The sequence below is a fragment of the Pinus tabuliformis genome, chromosome 5_1, assembly GCF_031772625.1.
Source record: "Pinus tabuliformis cultivar Carrire ecotype Pingquan chromosome 5_1, CPIR1, whole genome shotgun sequence".
NCBI lineage: Eukaryota > Viridiplantae > Streptophyta > Pinopsida > Pinales > Pinaceae > Pinus > Pinus tabuliformis.
This window is the reverse complement of record NC_142305.1, coordinates 746,344,103-746,369,789: the sequence shown is the minus strand read 5'-3', so window position 1 is coordinate 746,369,789 and position 25,687 is coordinate 746,344,103. Positions and strand designations below refer to the sequence as shown.

The following is a 25,687-nucleotide window of genomic DNA, read 5'->3' as shown; positions in this document are numbered from 1 at the left end:
TTGATCCCCTCTTCTTTCTGGAACCCTTCCTCTTACCTTGTTCCTCCCATTTTTTTCCCCTCCCCTTCTAACAAACATGTTATCCCTCTGGTTGATCCCATCTCTAGAATAGAACAAGGAGCTAACCCCCCCCCCCCGAATCCCTCTATTATTCCCACTCCTCCTCCACCCCCCTACACCAATAGGAGCCGTCAAAGGGAAGCCCCATTCATATGTCAAAAAACTCTCTGGATCGAAATCTATGGTGCTTGGGGAGGACGTCAAAATCAACCAAGTGCTTCATATGTCTGAGCACATATTGGTAGGCCATGCCATGGAACGACGCTTCAGTCAATCCCATTTGCAGGAATGGGTTCAGAAAGAATATGGAACTCATATTAAACAGTTGCCAGAAACCCATTTAGTGGTCAAAGGATGGCTTGCATTAATCTTTGCAAATAAGGGGGACACATCATGGGCTATTTCAAAACCCGAGCACATCAACTCCATCCTCTTGCTTATCAAAAGATGGAACCCCCTCTTTGATCCCAACAAAGAAAGAATAAATAAAATCCATGTATGGATCTACATGCTAGGTTTACCAATGATCTTCTAGACAAAAAGTATTGTCACTGCGATCAACTCGAACCGTGGCAAGCTTATGGACGTAGATATGACGTTCATGCAGACCAAAGAATGGAAGGTTGCAAGGGTTCTGGTGTTGTTGGATATCTGCACGGGTTTATGGGGTGTAACTGAGATAACATATAGAGGAACAAAATATAAACAGGCCCTGGGCTACTAGGGTATACCATTTAAATGCACATTTTGCCATAAATATGATCACAATGCCCGGCATTGCAAGTTGACATTCATTGGAAGGCAACGCTTAGGGAAAGCCCAACAAGGCCCTCAAGGAGAACTGCCTCCCATGGTAGAGGATCCTAATCTGCATCCTGCATTGACTTTCTAATCAGAGGACGTAATGATAGTCTCCCCCCTTAGCATCTCCACCTGGACCAAGGGCACAACAATATCTGCATATGCAACAAGACAAGCATCTAGTCGCGCCTGCAGGCGAGGAGACTTCCACCTCTTCCAGGGAATCAGCATCGCTCCCAAGTACTTGCCCCTTCCTTCGCCCTCTACGTCTTTGGCTCATTCATCTTCTTGTTTAGGGAATTATGTTTCTAGTTGGGAGCTCTTTAGGGTCATAACATTTGTTGGTCCTTCCACGGCTCATCCAACTTTGAGCTATGCAACGTGCTCCTCCCTTACTCCGACCTTTTAAAAATTGTTTATCGTCCCACACACTCTGTTGACTCCTCTTCTCTATTGAGGTCATCTGAACCCCCTTATTTCTTTCATTTGCGCCAGCCTAAACCTCCTCTCCCTTTGGGAGGCCTAGGCTTCAATCCCCCCGATATCTCTTATGGAAAAGGAAAATGTCGTTGATCCAAACTAATCCATGCTCAGAACAAAGCCCTGGTCGATATGGCATTAGGGCGTCAACTCTCAATTGACGGGGCACTTAGTGTAGCAAATGCCCCTAGGGGGGTTTCCAAATGATCATCCTCTCCCTAAATTGCAGGGGCATGACCATCCCCCATAAATAATGGTCTCTGAGACAACTTGTCGACCTTGAGGGATTTGTTATCCTCCTCCTCTAAGAAACTTTGTGAGAGGGGGACCTCATCTCCGACATCCAAAAAAGAATATTTCCTGGATGGAACTTCTTATGCACCGACCCAAGAGGACGCTCATGGGGCCAAGACACTGGATGGAACCCTCGATTCATCAATGCACTAAACATATGGGGAATGGAATCAATCATCAGCCTCAATTTGATGACTTAATTTCATCTCTGCAGAGCTCAATCAAGACGTCATCCTCAATATTATGGTCCCCCCAAAAATAAAATCAATAGGGACTTGAATTTATCTATTGGTGAAGTAGAGAGATAGGGGCCTAACACACATGCCAACCCAAACTCAGATTTTTTCTCTAGTTTTATCTAAAAGCACAATCTTATCAACATTTATCCTATCAAGCTCAAACCCTACCCAGCGCAGCAAAAGAATAGGGGAGGACAGGATAACAAAACATATTAATTATTTCCCTCTCGCCAAGCAATTGGTCAACAACCTTCCTCTTATAAGGCAATGGATCAGAGAAGGTGGAGACTCAAACCAGTGTCTCATCTTTCTGGAAATCAAAGATTCAGGGGAAAAAAACCCCTAAATTCAACTCGACCTGCCTAGCAAATGTGAGTTTCATCGAGCTAGTTAAGGCCACCTGGAGGCCTTTCAACCCTATGTCAAATGAGTCAACAAACAGACAAATTGCCTAGAACATCAAATATGTGAAGGAAGCCACTATCAAATGGTCGATGGAAAGAAGGAAAAGGGACGCTTAAGAGCTTAGTGAAGTAGAAGCAAAGTTGAAAGTTGTATTCGAAGGCCCTTCTAAGGGATATGACTCGGTGGAATCAAAGATACTCCTAACCCACCATGAAGGGAGAAAGAAAAAGCTCTTAGCCAATATTGAGGCTACTTGGAGACTCAAAAGCAGAGCCACAAAAGGGAGGAAAATAAGCAACACAATTTAGAAGCTTAAGGACCCCGAAGGGAACATAACCTCATCCTTCGAGAATCTTTCTACAATGGGGACTAGACATTTTATTTCTTTGTTCAATGAACCCCAAAGGGCCTCCATAGTCAAGGTGGTCAATTTAGCCCTGTTCTTTCCTAGCTTTGTGGCCTAAAAGGACAATGAGAAGTTGATGGAATGAATAACTCATGATGAGCTCAAGAAGGTGTTGAGAAAATTCCAAAAAGACAGGAGCCTCAGGCTAGATGGGTGGTCGGTCAAATTATTCCGAGTTTTTTTTTATCTTTTTGGGGATTATCTCTTAAGATTCATTGAAGAATCTAGATCTGCAGGCCACATCCCACCTCTTTCAACTCCACTTTACTTGCCTTAATCCCTGAATCCGATGACCCTCCCTCTTTTGATGATTTTCAGCCCATCTCTCTTTGTAATTGCATCTACAAAATTATAGCCAAAACCATAACTCTCTGGATCAAACCCATTCCATCCAAATCTATCTCTAAGGTACAGTTTGCCTTTCTGGAAGGTAGAAAAATCCTTGAAGCCATTGGCGTTTCCAAGGAAGGCCTCCACAACCTCAAAAAACGACGCTTAAAAGGAGTCATTCTTCTTACCCACATTGGCTTCAAACTAGACTTCATCAACTGGATAATGAGTTGCATCCCCTCGGCCTCATTTGTAGTCCTCATAAATGGTTTTGCTTCTCCATTCTTCAGAGCCAAGCGTCAAATAAGGTAAGGTTGCCCTTTATCCCCCCTTCTCTTTCTCTTGGTAGCAAAAAGACTCGACGGATCCCTTGAGGAAGGCTGCAAAAGGAATGGTCTATCAGGTCTAAGGGTGGCTCCCACTCTTCGCATCACCCACCTCCTCTTTATTGATGATGTCATTATCTTCAGTGATGGCTCCCAAAACGACGCTTGCTCAATAAAGAAAGCTCTTTCTCTTTTTGAAGCAGCAACAATTATGGACATCAATATCTAAAAATCTACCAACACCCCTTTCGGTCTATCTGAAGGTGAGCTCTGGTTATACATGCATTATTTTCTTTTCAATCAAGCCAATCTGGAGAATGGTTTGAAATACCTGGGGTTCCTCCTAAAGCCCAATTTGTACTAATTCAAATTGGAAATGGCTCCTAACAAAAATGGATAAGAGACTCAAAGCATGGAGCACAAGATGGTTATCAAGGATGGGACAATTAGTCCTAATCAAATAAATGTTGGAGGCCATTGCAGTTTACTGGATGTCACTCTCGTGGATACCAAAAGGCACCCTCACTAAAATTCGGAAATTTTGCTACAATTTTCTCTTACTAGGCACATTTGAATAGTACGCCTTCCCTTGGGCCAAATGGTCTAGAATCGCCATGCCCAAGGCATGGGGCGATGGGGACTGAAACAACTGCCTCACTTTTATCAAGCTCTGGTAGCTAAAGCAAGTTAGAGGATGATCTCTTCTAAAGTTTGTGGACCACAGTGATCTACAAGATATATATTTTTCTGTAATCCCTTAAGGACCAGATTCGAAATTCTAACAAAATTAGACCATTTGTCTCCATCATATGGAGGGTCATTGTCAATTCCTTCTCCCTCATCGAAATTGGTCTCGCATGGAAAGTTGGAGAAGGCACCAGCCTTCGAGTGGGCATCGACCCTTGCACGGGAAGTAATGGAGGTCACCGGTGGCCTTCTGGATGATCTTATAGCCATTCTACACTCAAAGGGGATTTACACTCTAAACCAAGCCAAAGCGCCCCATCTGAACCCCCTAAGTAACCAAAAATGGGTTTCAAGCAACCATCTAAACTTACCAAGACAATTCAAAAGAACCTAGTTTGCCTTCACCTGAGCCCTTCGTGAAGCACATCTCTGAATAATTAAGGACACAAACAAGCTTGTTTTTCACCTACACTCCAAAAAAAAGTCTACTTATCTCTCATTTCTAACCAAGTCCCCGACCCCCTGGAACCCTAGTGGCATCACCTCTAGAAGCTTAAATGCCCTTCCAAATTCAAATTGTTAATGTGGTGTGCCATGGAAAAAAAATACCACATGGGACTTTCTGCGCAAAAGGTAAAAAGAAAGGGTCAAGCTAGTGCAACCTATGCAAATCAGTCAACCACCTTCTGATCGAATGCTCCTACTCAAAAATCCTCTCGTGTTTCTTCTCTTCAAAGTTGGGTCAGGCATGTAAATGGGAAGGACTAAATCTAAGGGAAACATGGCATGAGTGGGTCTCAAATGAGGGAACAAGAGATTCCATTGTTCTCCATCACTTATCTAGTTGAGGCATCTGGCTACCTATCTAGTTGAGGCATCTGGCTATCAAGAAACAGAGTTATTTTCAATGCCAAGTCGATTCCTCCTGAAATCATAGTTGTTTAATCAATTTCTATATAAGATCTATTGTCTAAGCCACCCTCGGCGCCTCGCATCAAAATTGTTCAACGACCCTAAATCAACAAAAACAAGCATGGGGGCTTTTTCGATGGAGCCGCTCAAGGTGACCCCAAAAGATGTGGAGGTGGTGTTGTTCTTCACATCAACGAAAACCACTCTTTCAGTCTGGAAATGGGGTTAGGCGAAGGGTCAAACAATTATGCAGAGCTCATGGCACTTAAACTAATACTGGTTTTTGCATTGGAAAATAACATTACTTCTCTTCACATCTATGGGGACTCTCAACACATCATCAATTAGACTAAAGGATTGAATAAATGTTATAACCTCAGACTCCAATCTCTGTTATATGAAGTTACTTGTCTCAAATCAACTCTCTCATCTTTTTCTATTTCTCATATTTACAGGGAGTTCAAAACACATGCATATGCCCTCTCTAAGGAGGTTGTTACATTGGATTGCAGGACATGGGAAATAACTAAAAACTTGGAAGAAGAGACCTACGAGGTCTACCACATGCCCTTTATAGAGGACGGCAACACTGAATAAAGATGAAGAAGCAGAACAACAATTTTTTTGCCTTTTCTGTTTTTGTGGCACTAACATATATCACCACCAGCATTTGAACCGTCCAAACGGTTGCTCACATAGCTAGTTTTTGTTTATTTATCTCGCTGCTACTTCTCATAAGACCTTTTAAGAAGATATTTATTACGATTTTGTTTATTATAACTCTTTTATGATTTCTACAAATTTAAATCTGTAAACAAGAAGATCTATTAATAAATCTTTCACTAAAGCTTACAACCATTAAACTAATACATGCGCGACATGTATCAACAAAATGTAATTTTGTTTTCAAATGAAAATAAAATTACGCTTTTTTTCTGAGGACAAAAAAGGTATTTCAATATAATATATATTCCAGAATTAATAAAGTGATAGATGAAAATCAATTTAATGTAAAGGAGAAATTTTATTAAATATTATATAATAAAGTTATACTAATGATGAAATTAAATATTAGAATTTTGGTTTATAATGGAGTCAGCTTATTTTTATTTTTATTTTTATTTTATTAATTTATTTTTAATTGTTTTAAGTTTTTTTATATAGTTTTTGGTTAAGGATTTTGGTTTTTAGGATTGTTGTGATAAGAAAGTTGAATATTTTTAAATTTTGGGATTTAAGATTTTTACAATTTTGATATGAAAGTAGCTTAGATGTTGTTAAATCAAACTTTTCATTTCATTCTTGTCTAGCTATAGCTTTAGAATTATAATAATTTTATAATTTGTAGAGTAATTATTGATAAAAAAATGTTATGAATTGTATATATTTAATAAATAATTGTAATTCAAGGAATTTTATTGAGATACAGAGCTTGTGTAAACTTCTTGTTGAAATATTGGCTAACAATGTGGTGAAGTCAATATTTTTTCATCATAATTGTCTTAAATTAGACCTTCAATGTTGTTATGGTTAAACAAGTCTATGCAACAATTCCCATTCCCCTCCCTCACTCTATTCTATCACTATAACCTGGAATTACTAGTTTGAAAGACATAACTACTTGTTAAAGGTTACCCTTATACTAAATTAAAACATTCAAGCTACTAGACCTTCATAAAAAATCATAAAAGTTTTCAGTGAAGACTTACAACTATATAACGCCCGCAACATAAGGGAATAGGCCCCTACAAATGCCTAATGAATGTCATAGTCAGCGAATGAGTTTGCAGTCCTTCACAATATCTATAAGTCACACAACCTATTAGATATATGATTTAGACTTCCAAATTTATCATAAATTATATCCTAGTAATACAAAATTATTATAATTCATAACTCAAGAGTGCCTTCCCTTTGCATTTTGATATAAATTTGAATTTAAAACAACAAAATCAATTGTTATTGGAGAAACTTTTTCCAAAAATATTAACCTATAGTAACTAGAAAATAAATAGTTTTCCTTTGAATTATAATAAAATGCTAAAATATGTTAAATCGAAAGTGTTTATGAACAAAATGAAATAATTATAATGATGCAAATTTTATCTAAAAACATAATTAAACCATACAAAAGATGCACTTTTCTCCTTCCAAAATATACGAATAGAAAACAAAAAAAAAGTATCAAGAACATTTTACACATAGAATATTTTTAAACACATAATAGGAAATACAAAGCTATAATAGTTCATAACCCAACAATGCAAGAAATACAAAGCTATCATAGTTCACAACCCAAGCGTCCAAAGTCATCTATAGGTTGATAGAGCCTTTACCTATGCATCTAGATATGAATTTGGATTTGAAACAATATGTTGTTGTCAGTTGTGTTTCTCCTTAAAATGTTTGACCCATATGATTTCAATAAATATGATTTTACTAACTAGAGATTGAATTTAAAAAAAAAAAAAAAACTTTGCTTATAACAATATTCTAAATTATCTCAATTTGAGTGTTAATGAACCAATTGAAATCATTTGTATGTTTTAATTATCGTTTATTCAGTGCTCCTTTAATGTTGTGAGCGGATATCACATGGTGTGAAGTGTTGGCATAATGAAGTCCAACAATGACCAAAGGTTTTGGTTGTGTGGGATTATTAGGAGTGTTGGATGGAGGTCATGTCCTCCGCCAACATCATGTGAATCAAGAGATTCCTTTATGCCGCTCTTGGAGGTGATTAAAATTGGCCTTAGAGAAATTTCACTTTCGTTGGTTATCCTTCCTGGCAACTTGGGTGCAACTAGAAACTACAAGGGGGGGAAATTAGCTCCAAGCATATTACAGTAGTAAGGGAGGAGGTATTTCATTTCATAGGTTCAGGAATATGTCATCCCTCCTCTACCACAACCTATAATCATGAAAGAAATGTGTTAAAGCCTTATATTATGTATTCCTTTACCTTTGTGAGCAAATATTATATGATATGGAGTGTTGGCATAATGAAGCAAGAAAGTTACATGAAGTCTTGGATGTATGGGGTTATTGGGAGTGTTGGGAGGAGGTAATGTCCTCTGCCAACATTATGTGACACAGGAGAGTTTCTTATGTTGCTTCCCAAAGTTATGTAATTCCCAAATTTGGCCTTGAAAAACTCTCCCTTACGCTGGATATCCCTCAAAGAAAATTGGTCGCAAATGGTGTGTGCAATGGTGGAAAATTAGCTCTAAGTGGCTTACAATGGTCAGAGTGGAGATAAAGGGTACAATAGTCATGGCAAAAAATAAGTTGTGGTCAGAGGCAAGATTACGGTTGGCAATTTAATTCACAGTGGTATCTAGTTGGTTACCTTCCTCCTTGGGGCATGTTGTTGTTGGAATTAAATTTGTATGATTTGAAACTTATTGTCATGGTCTGTGTCACTTCTTGAGTCTTATAATTCAATATTGTGATTGGGAATGTGATTGTAAAGTGATTGGGCTCTTGATAAGAGCATGGCTCCTAAGATTTCTACTCACTTAGAGCATTGTCCCTTGTTTATTATTGCACATTTTTTTGGTAAGGTTACTTGGTCTACAACAACCTTGGTCATGATCTTTGTAACCGCGACGAGCTTAGAGATTGGTGGTTGTCCTCTGGACAACAACTTGATGACCTTTCTTCTTAGATTTGGAATTATATATTTGGGGAATTATTGTATCCACAATATGGTTAGAAGAAACTCAACATTAATTGCCCACTTAAATGAAAAATTGAACTCATTGCAAGTAGAGATTGTGCAGCTTCATTTGAAACACAATGCAAAATTTGTCGCCTCCTCCAATGTGATGGATACCTCATGGAAATTTGCAGCAAGGTTGACAAGCAGGAGGGTGAATTGAGCTATCTTTAACAACAACAAGAAGAAATTAGAGGTCTAGTGATTAGCCTGACCTCTAATTTAGCTAATACTACAAGTATCGACAACCCTGCAAACAACAAATACCCAAACCTGAATGTACCCATCAATTTGGGCCAGTGTATGGAGATGAAAGAATACATTATAAATTAAGTGTGTATGGATTATAAATTTTGATTCATTACGGGACTCTATTGGAAGGTACTCACCTCTGAAAACCCCCTCTATCTGTGAAAATAATGTGCCTCTCGAGAGGACAATTTTGATTTTGGATAGGACAAAACACTCTGAAATATTCAGATTTAAGATGATGTGTTTTCCATGATCCAGGTGTGGGTTTTGATTTAATACAAAATTCTCACACTATTTAATTAAAAAAACCAAACAAACAAACAAACATTGCTTTATGTCGATATCCAATTCTTTTCCTAATTTGAACAACCTTTCACATTGAAAAATTGACATTTCTTTCACATGAAACAGATTTTACAATGTCGAGTTTGCATAAAAAAAAATTGGTGCAATCAACATTTAATGGATATGTAATTTACATGTCCTTGACATGGTTTGCAGCCATGGTACATGCTATGAAGCAACTCTATAATTCTCTCATAGACATTATTTAATCAACATATAACTAATGTGGTTAGTAAAGTTTCAAACATGTATACAACATTGTGACGAAACCTTTGACATCTATTTGACATGTACATATAAATAGACCATTGGGCTCACATTAAAAAATCAATATTAGGAGTATTTTTTAATAAAAGGAAACAAACATTTTCCAATAGGTGTATTGTAATCTATGTAGATAATTATTCTATTTTAAATCAATATAGTAGGGTGTTTCAAGAAATTCCTTTTCTAAGGGACTTCCCTTATCATGACCAAATCAATATAGTAGGGTGTTTCAAGAAATTCCTTTTCTAAGGGACTTCTGTTATGAAACCAGCTCAAAAAAAAATAGAAAAAATAGATCAACGCCTTAGAATTCAGCCTCCTCGAGGGGGAAACCTCCTTTACATTACATAAATGAACAATTCTTGGATGATACAAATGACAAGACCTCCTTTCTATATATAGGAGTCTAAGGAGTCATAATATAATCAGAGCCGACATAACAATAATAATGTAAGGGCACAATAGTAACAATACGAGGACTACATGGGTACAACAATATAATAAGGGGGTTGTACTAATAACAATAAGGGGTTGTACTAGTAGTATAGGGGCCTAACATACCCCTTTGCTTCAAAAACGATTGTCCTCAATGCTTGAGTAGTTCTTGATGCTTTTGTAGAATATTTGTGTCCTCCCATGTGGAACCTTCAGCAGGTAAGTTCTTCCACTTGATGAGATACTCTGAACTTGATCGATTTCGTAGTTATCGGGTTCTTGTTTCTATGACTACTCCAGGTTCCAATATGATTTTTCCTTCCTCTTCAAGTTTTGACAATATTGTTTGAATTGGGATCTTTTGCAACTTTTGAATGAGTGGCCACACTTCTTCGGCCTTCTTACATTCATCCCTTGCTTCGTTTATCCAATCTGGTTGGATAATAGAAATAGCACAAAACAATGCTTCCACATCCTCATCCTTTCTTGAGAGTGCATCTGCAACAAAATTTTGCTTCCCTTTTCTATAGATGATGTCAAACTCATAACCCAATTATATTTGTGACCCATTTTTCTGTTCTTCTACAGATAATATTTGTTCTAAAAAGTATTTATGACTATCATGATCCATTTTTACCTTTAAGTCTCTTCCCATTGGGTAAGGTCGTCATTTCTTAAGTGCATGTAGTATTGCCAAAATTTCCTTCTCATAAATAGCTTGCTTGAGATGTAGCCGTAAAAATACCCAATCACCTACATCAAAACATTTTTCACTGCGATGTTGATCTACCAGTAGTTTCATTCGATTCTGCACCAAAGTGGCATTATCCTTTAAAAATTGGAGAACTTCTTGTTGATGCTCAATGTGATCTTTCACTGCTTGAACTTTTTTCTTTTTGATATGTCATTCTAGCTTTAGGGTTTGAGGAGTGGTAATTTCTTCCAATGCTTTAGAAGATATGGTCGGATTCATTTCTTGATGCTCGATGTGATCTTTCACTTCTTGAACATTTTTCTTCTTGATATGTCCTTCTATCTTGATAATTTGAGGAGTGGTAATTCTGGCCAATGCATTACAAGATATGGTTGGATTCATTTCTTCTTTCTCGATGTGATCTTTCACTTCTTCAACCTTTTTCTTCTTGATATGTCCTTTTATTTTGAGAGTTTGAGGAGTGGTAATTCTTGCCAATGCTTTACAAGATATGGTCAGATTCATTTCTTCTTTCTCTGGAGTTGATCCCTGGTGTATATACTCTTCTTTTGATGTTTCTTGATCATTAAAATAATTTCTTCTCAACACACTTATGACCTTTAGTGCATTTGCTATCACAATTGTAACAAAGCCCTTCTTCTCTTTTTTTTCTTCCAATTGTTGTGGTGTCACCCTTGTAGGTTGTGGAAGGCTAAGAGAAGAAAAACTTCCATAATTATAGTCGTGAGTGGTTGGATTCCTTGTTTCCATAACTTCGCTTTCAATTTTTCTTGCCCACTTGAATGCCTTCTCCAATTAATCAGGTTCCCAAAGACGAAGCTCATGTTGAATGTTATCCTTTAAAGTACCTATGAAGACATCAATCCTTTGCTTCTCTGGAATATCATTTACCCTTATATTCAATTTTTGAAAGCCCTCAATGTGTTATTCCATTGAACACTTTTGTTTGAGATTTATCAATTGGCTAAACAAGGTGTTTCTCTTTGTATCCTCATAATGTGTTATCATTTCCTCCATGAAAATTGACCACGTAACAAACGGTTTACGAGAACAAAGCCCTTTATACCATAAAAATTGATTTGGTTCTAAATATAAAGATGCAATACATACTTTTTGTAACAGTAGTACACCATGTAGATCAAAATATTTCTCCATCTATAGTATAATATTTACCGGATCCTTGCCATCAAACTTTTTCATCTCATTTTTTCTTGATTTTAGGAGTTCGATCTTGAAACGACTGTAACTCTGTAATTTTGGATCTTCCAGTTCTGAAATTGCAATCTGCAGTAGTTCTCTGCATCCTCTTTCCAATGTCACCAATCTAATCCAAATTGGATTCTCCAGGGAAGAGTTATGCCAAATCTCCCCCAGTGATCTAATTATAGACTAATTCAGTAAAGTGAACTTGTACAACATGCCACGAGTCACTGTTTCAACCTTTGGCTCTGAAAAATATATACAAGAAACTACAATCCATCCTCTTTCTGTACCTTCTTACGAAATTTCAATCCGATGCTCAGAGAGAAAGTTATGACGATTTTCCCCAAGTCACCTGTTTGGAATGTAATTCAGGAATCTGAAATAATACCAACTTCCTCAGACCATATCTCCGCAAATATAGCGCGAAAAGCTCTGAAATTCGGACCTGAGGTTCAGTGCGATTTCGTCTCAAATGGGTTTTTTTAACTTCTGAAACGTCGCAAAAATAAATAAATAAAAATTATAGCGAAAATGCCATGATGACCTATTTGGAACAGTGAAACCCTAGAATCCAAAGCTCTGATTCCAAATGTTATGAAACCAGCTCAAAAAAAGATAGAAAAGATAGATCAACGCCTTAGAATTCAGCCTCTTCGAGGGGGCAACCTCCTTTACATTACATAAATGAACAATTCTTGGATGATACAAATGACAAAACCTCCTTTCTATATATAGGAGTCTAAGGAGTCATAATATAATCAGAACCGACATAACAATAATAATGTAAGGGCACAATAATAACAATAGTGGGCTTCTATGGGGCACAATAGTAACAATATGGGGACTACATGTGTACAACAATATAATAAGGGGGTTGTACTAATAACAATAAGGGGTTATACTAGTAGTATAAGGGCCTAATAACTTCCCTTATCATGACCATGTTATTGAGTTAATACTTGGAGCCACTCCTCCCAATATTCAACCCTAAAGTATTTGTATTAGCAAAAATTGGAGATTGGACACCATGCCCATGAATCATTTGTGGTAGGACTAATCATTAGAGCAAGTCGTCTTCATTACACCAAGCATTTTAGTCCATAAAGAGGATAGTTTGTTGTGGTTGTGTATGTATTATAGAGAATATAACAAAATTTATTTGAAGGAAAAGTTTAGTATTCTAATGATTAATGGATTTATTTGATGGAATCATCTGAGGAACTTTATCTAAGCTAATTGGATCACAAGTTCGTACATCACTAAATTAGTATAAGATCAAATGACATAAGCAAGACAACATTTTAGACTCATGAAGGTCATTATGAGTTCATGGGAATACCCCTTAGGTTAACTGGCGCTTCCTTAACATTCCATAACCCCATGTATAATATTTTCAATCACTTTGTCGAGACGTTTTTCAACTTCTTTAATTGCATCCTCTTCTACAACAAGGAATGGGACAACCATCTCCAATATGTCAAGAAAGTATTACAGATCTTAGAAGGCAATTAGTTGTTTACAAATAAGTCCAATATTCCTTCATTAATGAGAAGGTAGAATACCTTCCCTATGCCACATGTTAAGGGAAGGATTTTGAGTAATCAATCAAATTCATTGTCTAAGAAGGATAAATCTTGTTTGTTAACAAAAGAAAAGACCAAAAGGCTAATAAAACAATAAATGAATATCTAGTAAGATCTCCAAAGATAACACAATAGTTATTATTTATACAATAATCTATGAAAACATGTAGAACAAATAAAAATATGTTAACACTTTAGATCATTGTGCATTGAATCTACATTGGAATCTAAAACTCTGAAAACCCGTGCCAATATGAACACTTTGATATAACAAGAATTACACACAGAGACCATTGCAGGAGACAAGGCCATTGATTCAATAAATGGAAAAAAAATGGTAGGATGTAACATATGCCTTTATACACCTATTGTCTTTCATAACTTTGATGAGTTACCATATGCTTCTACATTTGCTAACCATCTACTTTGATGGTAACTTTGATGAGTTATCATTTACATTGGGATCAAGTTTGAAGAAATCATTGTAAATGTAACTTACCACAGGGATATATGTTGGATATTGCCAGGAATCCCATTGAACCTAAACTCCTTGAGAAACACGTTGGAAACTACCAAAGATTCCATTAATCAAAGCTCCATCAAGGAGTTCATGTGATCCCATGCTCTATGGTAGAATGTATAAAACTGATGAATGAAACGAAGGTTGAAAGTACACAATGTCAATATTCAACATTGAAGAACTAATAAATGTGTTGTTGTTGAAAACTCCTACATTACTAATCACCACATGTGCCTTGAAAACTCTAAGGTATTGGCCACCATGTCACATTATTATGAAAGGAAAATAAGATGGACATTAGAAATTGAAAAATGCATAGTTAACGTAAATCATGACAATGGTTTAAAATTAGAAGAAGCTTGGAAATTGTTTGTGCGCCTCATTAAGAAATTAAGAATAGCCTATCCCCCTTTTTTGATAATTAAGTTGACTTATTAAATAATGGTCTGACCTTTTTTTAAAGTGGATTTGGTTTAATATTAACACCTAAAATTATTGAGAAGACCCTGGATGCTTTCTAAGCCTCTCCTAAAAAGGGGTCTACTTTAGGTCCAAATTGTTTGAGAGAATGAAACTTCACTACAAATTCCTCCTTTTAATAAAGATATAGGCCTCCATCTCTTGAGGATGCTTAAGGTTACAATAGCAACCAAAAATCAGACCAAGATATTATTAATGAATGTAGCAATGTTGCTAGAGATATTGGGTTTGATTAAAATTCGGGGGTCAAATCCACCTTATTAACCAAAATAGGTTGTTGATTCAAATTGTCACTTATCAAAATAGCACTTGGAATCCAAATTCCAAGATTAGTGCTAGCCAATTGGCAACTCAAGAGGGATGTTGATGTCGCCACGCAAACCCTCTTCTTACTTAAGACGACTCCCCTTTGGTACAAGGTGGGGTATCCCTAGAATATGATTAGTAAGACAATGAATAAAGGGGTGAAGGTGATATGAAGTGTTGTCATAATAAAACAATAGTTGTAGCATAGGAAAATAAAGTGATGGAGAACATAGTAGTGCCTATCCAAATTTGGAAAATGGATTCAATAAAGAAATCAAGATGGCTGAAGTTGATGAATGAGAGTGGTGAGAAATGTTGTGACAACATGCCAAATCTCATCATGAATGCTTAATTAAATTTTTGGTAAAGAAATATGTAGGAAAATACAACAACACCCTAATTATAAACATGCAAAGACAACAAGGGGTGTTCTTACTTCTTATATGGAAACATTATGCAATCTTTCAATGAAATGATATATAACATCAATGCCTCAAACTTGAAGATAAAAAATAGCAAACAAATGATTAGGAAACACCTCATCCAAACTTCTTCCATACCTCTAGTAACCGTACCATGGAACTCATGTTGCAACATAATTGTTAGATGTTTCCACCATATAAAATCAATAAGATGAATGAAAATGGAAGTCGCAGATGTATAGAAACACTTAGCTTTCCATTAACCTTCCAACGAAATTCAATTAGGTTCAAGAGAGAAGTTCTCCCACAAATCCAAGCAGGAAATGATAATGTAAAGAGTTGGTCTTCTTATAAGCTTGAGCTTGTTACACCTTATGAGCTTGTGGTTTCCATCACAATAATGCAGATTTGTTATTTGTTCCTTTGAGATTTTGCACTGATTAGGGGGACTCTCATTGTGTTAGATCATTTGATGGAGGACTTTGGTTGGGGGAGTTTCATTTCTCCTTGGTTGGATGATTGCTTGCTACTCAATGGTCCTTTCACATGTGCTTTCCTAGTTGATCACTCCCTAGTTGCACATTTATTGGTATCTTTGAGCATGTTATCTCATTGTAGTATTGCTCATAAGTTTATCCTAGATATGGATGATAGGTCTATCCCGCCACAAGATTGGATGATGGTGTTCAAAGATAAATGTTTCATGATTATTGGGTTTTCCTAGTGACTTGCATCATGATGTTGTGGTACCGTTGTCACTAGGACGAGTGTTTTCTATATATCCCTCTTGCATTTAATGTGCAATGGGGGCATACTTGATGATTGGATTAGTTAGCATTTCTATTATCTCCTTCTCTTATGACTTTGATGTGGTTAGAAGATGGATTTATGGTGGGGGCATACTTGATTATTGAATGGATTAGCAATTCTATTATCCCCTTCTTTTATGATGTTGATGTGATTAAATGATGGATGTGTTACGGTAGTGTACTTTGCATTGTTGGAATTTCCCTGGGTGATATGCCTTAACATTGTATTATTCACTAGAAATCACTTAAATGTAAAGTGTTTGATGATATTATTACATTTGTGAATGTATTTTTTCCTAAGTTGGAGTTAAATCGGGGGTATTACATGCATTTTTTTTTCAAGCTTATTCTAAGGTTTGATGAAGTTTCATTTTGTTACAATGCTTTGGTGGTGCACCTTGGGTTCAAACGTAGGTGGAGCTTCTATTTTATCATTGTGTTATTATATGATTGGATTATTACTAAGGGATACATCTTATTTCCATGGTATAACACTTGTTGGAGTGCACACCCCACACCGCCCCCCCCAACCCCCCCCCCCCCCCCCCCATCAACACATGTTCATGTTGATTTAATCTATTGGTGACTATTAGGAGGTTGGAGAGTGGTTTTATTTCATCATTAAACTTTGTGCACACATATTGAGGTCGATTTAACTATTTAGTGGTTAGACAAAATCCATTTAATTACCTCAAAGGTTAATAGCTTAGGCAACCTACTTCACTTAGTAGTTAATCACACTTCAAGAAGTTGTTTAGAGGTTGATTGAGGCCTTTAAGTGGAGCTCTCCTCTCTTAAGGCATAGTTACCAAAGCCCACGTGATTATTAAATTGTTGGAGAGGTTGGCACATTATCCTAGGGTGCACTCTCTCTTGTGCACATGGTTTAGTGGGATCAATTGATGGTATTGAGAAACAATAAATGGTTTTGGCATGATATTGATGACGCCTAACTACTTTTGGCTCTCCTTTCCATGGCATACTTTAGATGGAGATATTTTATTACTTGTTGGGAGGTTGAGGTAATTACATCACAATATTTTCTCAGTCATGCCTCTCTTAGGTTCTCTCTCATAGTTCTCCTCTTTGATTTGACACACATTATTTGATTTGAGGTGGTTATGGATGGTTTTTATTGGGAGGTAGGCATCACACTTGGAGGGCCACACGTGTGGCTTTTGCATGCTCTAACTTGGTATCCTTCTAGTTTGGAGATTCTTCTTGTCAGTTTCGCATGCGCAAGTTTCTTGTTATTTTTGGTGATTGTCTTGAAGGGCACACTTATGGAGAGATGTTCCACTTTCTATTTTAGGAATTGACCACATCTTAACTTGTGGGGTGTTCCACCTACTTGGAATCTTGCATATTCATCCATAAAGTTGATTGCCTTGAGATTCACACATGTGCATTGTTTACGTGCATCTTGTGCACTTCTTCCTTTTTTTGGAGTTTGTTATGGAACATTTTCCTAGGAGGATTATTATATGTTTTACTCCCATTCATCTTGGAGGGCATACTTAGTGAGTTCTCATAGGTGGACCTTGGAGCACATCCTCCTATGTGGATATTTATTTTATTATATTTTGCATGCATGCATTTAGGGAGGGTGCATTCCATGTGGACACTTGGCATTTGACTTGTTATGATGCCTAGTTTTAGTGGTGCACCCCTTCATGAGCATTTCCTTGTTTTGTCACTACATTTTTGGATAAGGACAAGTTGCCTGGGAAAGGTTAGTGTCCACATGTCTTGATTTGGTCAACTATGGATTGAAGAGAGATCTAACTACTCTATTATTGTACTATTTGTTTGATTTGCCATGGAGTTAGATTGAAGGATAATAATATTTTATTGTATTAAAGAAGAAACTCATTGTATGAAGAGGAACTAGCTATTCATTATACTATTTGTTGAGACTTTGGTATTAAGGAGCTCTCCCCTTTAACTTCATTTGCACATCATATGTTTGGAGCTTGGATAGGAATTGGAGTTATAAAATCAATTTTATGTGAGGCTTTCTTCATGCATTTACTTTCCACATGCTTATTTTTATATTAGAAAACCCTTATAGTTATGACGGATTTATAATTAATTATGCTTCATTTGGATAGAGTAATGTGATGTTTTGACCCATCTTATTGTTATTGTTGTTATGTTAGTCTACTATCTAATAAACCTATTTTTTTCGCTAGATTAGCATAGCCTTACTTTCATAACGATACTTCATTATGGCACCCTTAGCTTTCCAAGGTAATTTTATGCTATAAAATTCAACAAGCTAAAGCTTATTAGGCACTTAGTCTTGGGGTTTTCGTTCATCTTTCCCTTCTCACATTATTCATCAATCCATTATACTGCTACCGCCCATTTTGCTCAAGGCTAACTCTTCACTAAATCACTCTATGCCTCCACTCTATAGCCTTAGCAATCCTACCTTTAAGGAAGGCTTCTTTGAGTTGGAGAAGAGCGAACCAAAAGTGAGAGGAAGCACTATTATGATGACAATGAGTAGTCTTTCTAAGTTCAAAAGACTAGCACCTTGATGCTTCAAATTTCACATCATATGGGGATGCTAGATTTTGAGCTCAATCTCCCTTTATAATTAAAAATGATTTGTTTTCTTGTATCCATTAATCTATCCAAAGGCAATAATAAAATAAGCTTAGAGTCTTCTAAATCCATGTTTTTTTCAAAAGAAAACCATACAATAATAATATCTCATAACCAATTTATATGAGAAATTCAATAATGTATAAAATAACATGATCCTTTTTTTTTGTAACAACAGAATCAATAGACTTGTCGTCCGTCACCGAGGAGGCCTGGGGTTGAGTTGGAGACATTGTTCCTATATACTTGAGTCTAATGCAATTGCCCACAAAATGCTAAACAAGTTAAACAAGCTTTGAACCAAAGTGAGGCTTCAATATTGGTTAGAAAACACTTTTCATTGCAAGACATCCATCATTCAATTTCGCTTAATAAACTTAAAATAACATAATAATTAAACCGTATATACTCTTCCCAAGTTGGACTCCTCAATCATTTTTCATTTGGGATTTGAATCTCCCAAGTCACAATAAAATACAGTAAATTCAAGATCCACCTTTTCTTCCGAGGGGAAATAAAATAGGATAACAAAATCCTTGGGAGTCTTCACAGGCAAAGTGTCACTTAATCATGCTTCCCCAAATGTGTGGGACGCCTCGAACTCACCATACTAAAGATATGGGCAAGCAAATGGCAACATTCTTCATTATAATCTTCTCAAACAATAAATAATTAAGGCCAAGCCATGAAGGTGGAGGGCTTTTCCAATGTTGAATGTTTTGACTCATTTTTAAATTAGCAACTTAATTATAAGATGTTTTTAATTTTTAAATGGTTTAGATGTTTTTATGTTTTTGGTGAAACCTAATAACATAAATTGGTAATATAAATTTTAGCGAAATTGTGTATTTTTTTAATTTAAAATATATTTTTGAATGCATTAATAGATTTAATGTACAACAAAAAAAATTTAAACACTTGAAAATGTGCGGATCAAAAAACTCAAACTTGTCATTTCAAAAAATATATCTTAACTATACCTCTCTCCATATACTTCAAACTTGTCATTTCAAAAAAATATATCTTAACTATACCTCTCTCCATATACTTCAAACCTCGTTGCTGGTTAAGCTTGACTCCATCACAATCACAATGGGATTGACACTAGTGTTAGCAACCCACCATGCATTTATTTTTTAAATTTGTATTACATTCTATGAGGGAACGAGGGAACCGCCGTCCCAAGCTCCCATAATATTATACTTGTGCTTTAGGGTTTTATCACGACAACTAATAGGAAGAAAGGCCTTTCCATTCATACAACAAATAGTGCAGATTTATAAAGTAAATAAATCTGATATGATAGGAGGGCTTTTCCATGCACACAACAAATAGTGCAGATTTATAAAATAAATGATAACTGATATTACAGAAGACGACTCTATACAAGGGGTTTTGCGTAAGAAATGATGAACTATTTAATTGGATGGCATGCCTTATAGGAGGATCAGCTTGGACTACATGTCTGCCCACAATGGCTTGTCCTTTATGTGCATCATTGATGATGCCCTCCTTGCAACATCCTCTAATTAGCTACCTTAAAATACTATGGGCCATCCCCACCTCTTCCAACACCAACCCCTTCCTGGTGTTGTTGTAGTAGTTACAGTTGAGGATGTGTTCAGACTTCAATTTCTACCCCCACAAAACTGCAAATTTAACAATTCTTGCTATTCCATTCCACCTTAGACTCTTTTCACCTCCCTTTCTCTCCTTGGACTACTTTCACCTCCCTTTCTCGCATTTAGCCCATGCAAAGATATCCTAAGTTATATTCCATTCCCCTCCTGTAGCAGTATTGTATATTCCGGATCCGTGCTGTCCTATCTCAGGGAAAGTCCTTTTATTTCATTCCCAACATTCCAGCCATCTTTTGCACTGAATATTTCATATATTCTTCCTCCTTTGAAACATCTCCTTGCTGATTTGGTGCAGGAATCTGTTGCTATTCATCTCTGCCAGTCTCTGGCTATATAGGATCTTCGTTCTTATTGCTTCCAACTAAAGCCCGTAAAGCCTTCTTTCCACCAACAAGATTTCATACTTGTGCGAGAAACTTGAGTTTTGCTTCTCTAATCTTCTAATTCTTTTCTTTTAGTACTCTTTCAACCTAAACATAATCATTGCTGAAGGCATGAATCACGTGGTAATTGATTTGGACGACTATATCCAACCTAAGATTAACTAAACGACGGAGGAAGCTGTTATTTTTACACCAAAGGACTTAGATTTCCTTGGGCTGATGCAGCGCAAAAATAGAAATATAAGATGATTTCCATTCTTAGCTAACGACTCAAAACTTTGGAGATATATTAATATTCTGCATTGCAATCATCTAAAAAGAAAAAATTAACAAAATCTATGTATTTTTTTCATATTTTTATATCATCTGATATCTGAGTGTTCCCCTGTTTTCTTTTGGAAATGCTGCTTGTACAACTTATAGCCGTCTTTCAGCTAAGCTGCCAATGCTATGAGACATTCTCGACGGTAAGATCACCCAGCACATGAATCTGGCCTCAAACAAACCCATTTGGAGGGTTTCTCATGTTTCCCCAAGTCAAACCCCACAGACGATTGACTATTTGCCTTACCAAACTTGTCAACAAGCCGAGCCAGGTGATAGTGGAATGCAATTATCGTTGGTCTGAATTTTCTTAGTAACAGTCCCTTTTGATAAAGCATTTGTCAGTGCTAGCTTACAGCTGTGTTTCAGCTAAACTGCTGCATTATGAGGCTTTTCTATGCCATCAAAATCACTCACAACTTATATCTCACCTCATCTCATTTGGAACCCATCAAGGGGTTTTTGCCCTGTTTTCCTGAGTCGAGTCTATGAACTCTTAACTCTTAGCCTGGCCAAGTTTTTCACTGAGCCAAAGTATGGTAAGAGTGGAATGTAATTATCTTTACTCGGTATTTTCTTACTAAAATCCCTCTTGATAGAACATATGTCAGCGCTACCTGAACCAAAGGTGCCTATAAGTGACTAGGGGCATCATATACCCATCAGTCGCAAAAAAAATCAGGATGAAAATAGGAAAAACAAACTTTATTTCTCCTGCATTAAGACCATTGAGACTTGTAGAGTACTCTGATGTTTAAGGTCACAAAACTTATATTACTTACAGATTTCAACTAATTAGGGTAAGCAATGTACACATTGCAGCCACACCAGAGTACAGTAGAAGATTAAATGATGTATACTCCAGCATATACTACTCTGTTGTGTTGCTGGGTACCTATTAATTACCATTAAACATAGAAAGGATTTTTGTTAACAAGCATTGCGCTCGCATCGTGTACTGGACGCAAGAATGTCAATTATCTGTATAGTGCATAGCAGAAAGAAGTGATATACTTGCGGCAGTAAAATACGTACAAGATATGCTATGACGGGAGTGAAAAACGTTACTGAACTAGTCCTCTATCCTGCTCTTAGTAATTATCTGAGTATATATTGAACAAGGAGATCATTAGAGTAAACGTATCGTACCTCCATTTAACCATAAAGCAATGGGCTTTGAGTCCGAATCATTCTCTGCTTCAGCAAAATAATAAAACAATGCGCGGCCAGCGTGCTCATCGACCGTGATGTATCCAGCATATTGTTTGAAATTTACTTTTGGCTGACCAGGCAGTCTACCAATTAAATCCTCCGCCGGACCTCCACTAATTTGGACAGCTATGCCAAAGAATACATACATAATCAACAACAGCCATCGCTGCAATTTTAGTTGCAACTCCATTCGACTTTCCCCGCTAAGAACGGCAACAAAAGGCTCGAATACTTTTCTGTGAGCTGAAGAGCGCTGGATCCAACTGTCCAGTCAAGAAACGCGCAAGCTAATTCAGAGTATACTTCCGAATCGAGCCGCCACGGGATTCAAAAGTAAACAACTCTTCCTTTCCTTATGAATCTCATAAAACATGATAATGTTCATCAAATATTCAATAAAACAATAGCATCCGGCACGGGCTATGGTCTAAAATTTGCATGCAAGTCAATGCAAACCTACATAGAAACGCTTAAATATATAAGCCAGAAAGGTAGGCATCCAAAGGCCTGTTTTAGATTGAATGTGCAATCTAACTTTTACTGCATGTCAAGCCTGTATTTTTCCCAAACCCGCATTCCCTCCCAAAATTGGTCGAAACCGCTGAAAAGAATCTCGGCCAGTTACAAACTTGTACTGCGTGTCAAGCATGCGTTTTCCAAAACCCACATGATCCGCCTAAGTTATTGCCGAAACCGCTAAAAGAATTCCATCTCTTCTACTTAAGTCGAGGTAAATTTCAGGCAAATGCCGTGAAAATTGGCACAGACAGGTGATTTACTTTTCCTAAAATAATACGCTTTCAATTAAGCTGCCAAATTATCTACCTCTTCCAGCTCTGCTTTTTTAAGAGCGCCTAGTAATTAACGGCTGGGTGTGATCGCTCATTTTGCTTACGTAAGTTGAAGCAACCACATTAATATGCATTAACGTTCAAACTTTGCTTAATTTGCTCTCTTTTTGGGGGTTTCGTCAGATTTACTGTAAATTTCAGCAGACTGCTATCAAATTTGGCATACACTGAAGCGACTCACTTTTCCTTGCAAATTTAAAGAATACGGTTCATTTAGGTAAACTGTCAAATTATATTGTCACTCTCAGAAAGGTTTTATCATTAACGCTTCCGCGAATTACTCATTTTCTTGCCCCAAGTTAGGGCTTTAAAACCATACATTTAAGCATAAGCAAGCAAATCAATAGACATTGACTCAAATTTGCTTAATTTCCCTCAATATCTTTAAAGATTCGTTCAAACTTACTATACCGGGAAGTTCCATCCAAATGCTGTGATATTAGGCACAGACGAAAGGCAACATATTCGCTTTTTCTCGAACGACGCTTATTCTAGGTCAACTGTCAAATTATCCACAATTTCCGGCCACTTTTTATCATAGCGCCCTGTAAGTAACGGCCCGGGAAATCACTCATGGTCATGCCGCGAGTTAAAAGGGAAAACGATAATTCCATTTAATCTTGCGAGCAAATTAACATACAGTGACTCAAATTGCTTAATCTACTCGGTATTTTCGAATTTCGAAGCTCTATCTTGTGTGAGATTTTTGGAAGTTTTTCTACTGGTTTTTTTTGTTTAATTTTTTTAAAATTTGACAGGTATTTATTGAAATCACAAGTTTGATGAGTAACCTTGCACAATCGAAATGCGTTAGAGGTTTTTCATGGCATTGAATCCATATATAGAGTAAAAATCCTAGTGTAAATAACACAAATCAATATTTCACTTGAAATTTTTCCTAAGATTCCAGCACCTGAAAGTCTAAAAGCTCACTTCAAATTTTTCGAGGAGATTCCAGCTCTGGAAAATCTAAAAATCTTGTAAAGATTTCTTAAAATTATAAATTTTAGTTATAAATTTTTAACGATAAATCCATATATACAATTTAAAACAACTTTAAATAACAAACAAATAAAATTTGACCAAATAAATTTACCAAATTGGAACCAAAAAACTCTAGAACTTCACGTGTTTAAACCACCAAAGCCAACCTCTGACCACGTTTTATGCCTGGACATTATTAGGGCAAAACAGGGTTTCTAAATCAAATCAAGTTGCTTTATAACCATTTTTAAAGTAAAAACAAAATGCACGGAAGGAAAACGTAATAAATTTGTGCAGGACCCTAAGATTAAATAGGTTTTGGAGTGTCATATACAACAACCTGTCTTTTCTTGATAGACGATGGAGGACAACCAGAGCTGTGTCTACATATTATGTAGAGCATTTAATATCATAGGTCCTTTATTATGCAGAGCATTTAATATAAATGAGAAGCAATAAATGTTATTTTAAATTAAATAACGTATATTTGATTATGATTTAGTATATTTTTAATAATATTTTTAATTAGTATTTTTTAAAATTTAATAAAAAATATTATTTGTTAAAATTACTGGTTAAAATTATATAATTTAAATGTTTTATAATTTTTTAGAATATTAAATATATTTAAAAATCTATAATTGTATTTTAATAAAATGAAAAATCGTAATCTAAAATTATGTATTTAAATTTTATTAAATAAAATAAAATAAATAAGTTAGGCACCGGTTTGAATAGCAGCCAATATAAACAATGTTATTAATTTATTAATGCATGATGCAATATATACCATTAATTAGATTTTCTTAAATTTAAAGAAGCATATACTGTTTGGCCAATTAATGAATTAATAACGTTGTATATATTGATAACCATTCTTAATTATGTAAAAATTTAATATCATATGACCCCTGCAATTCAAAGCATTTAATATCATAAAGGTGCGTGTTTATTGACAGTTCACATTAATACTATATATATTTTGGAATATTGTAAAATTTAATGTCCTGGAGAATTTAATATTATAGAGCTTTGTTGTTATTGATTTTTCTAGAGCACCTAAAATTATGACTTTTGACAGTTTTTATTTGGATTTTCAAAAATTTTGTTAATTTTTTTCAAAATATGGTCGGAATTTCCATAACTTTGCAAAAAAACATGATTGTTAGACTACCACTTTCACATTAATATTATATATTATTTTGAAATAATGTAAAATGTTAAGCGTTTTTAATATGATATATATTATTAATATTTTGTAGTAGAAAAATATATTATCTATTTTGAAAATATATATGTATTTTAAATATAATAATAAATATAAGTATGGGGGATTTACGCAGTGCATTATATTAGATATCATTTTTGGGATTCAACTGCGTTAAGTAAGTCATATGATATATATTATTAATATTTTGTAGTAGAAAAATATATTATCTATTTTGAAAATATATATGTATTTTAAATATAATAATAAATATAAGTATGGGGGATTTACGCAGTGCATTATATTAGATATCATTTTTGGGATTCAACTGCGTTAAGTAAGTCATTCAAACGTATGACCATTTCCATGAGAGGAAGTCGTAACTGACTAATTTCTCATGATTTTTGAATAGTTCACTTAGCACTCATTGCATCGGGTGATGCTCACAGGGGTGAAGAAGTGGGATTGAAACTAGTGAAAT

At 35.9% G+C, this 25,687-nt stretch overlaps 1 protein-coding gene across 1 annotated transcript in view; it reads right to left on the bottom strand.

The window, feature by feature from the left end:
• Nucleotides 1-23,169, bottom strand: part of LOC149167099 (serine carboxypeptidase-like 42) — a 163,534-nt gene extending 140,365 nt beyond the window's left edge. Inside the window, exon 1 of the mRNA XM_089432868.1 lies at nt 22,102-23,169. Within this exon, the coding sequence (XP_089288994.1) occupies nt 22,102-22,354 (253 nt within the window). The 5' untranslated portion in view covers nt 22,355-23,169. The remainder of the gene's footprint in view (nt 1-22,101) is intronic.
• Between the last annotated feature and the right edge of the window lie 2,518 nt (nt 23,170-25,687).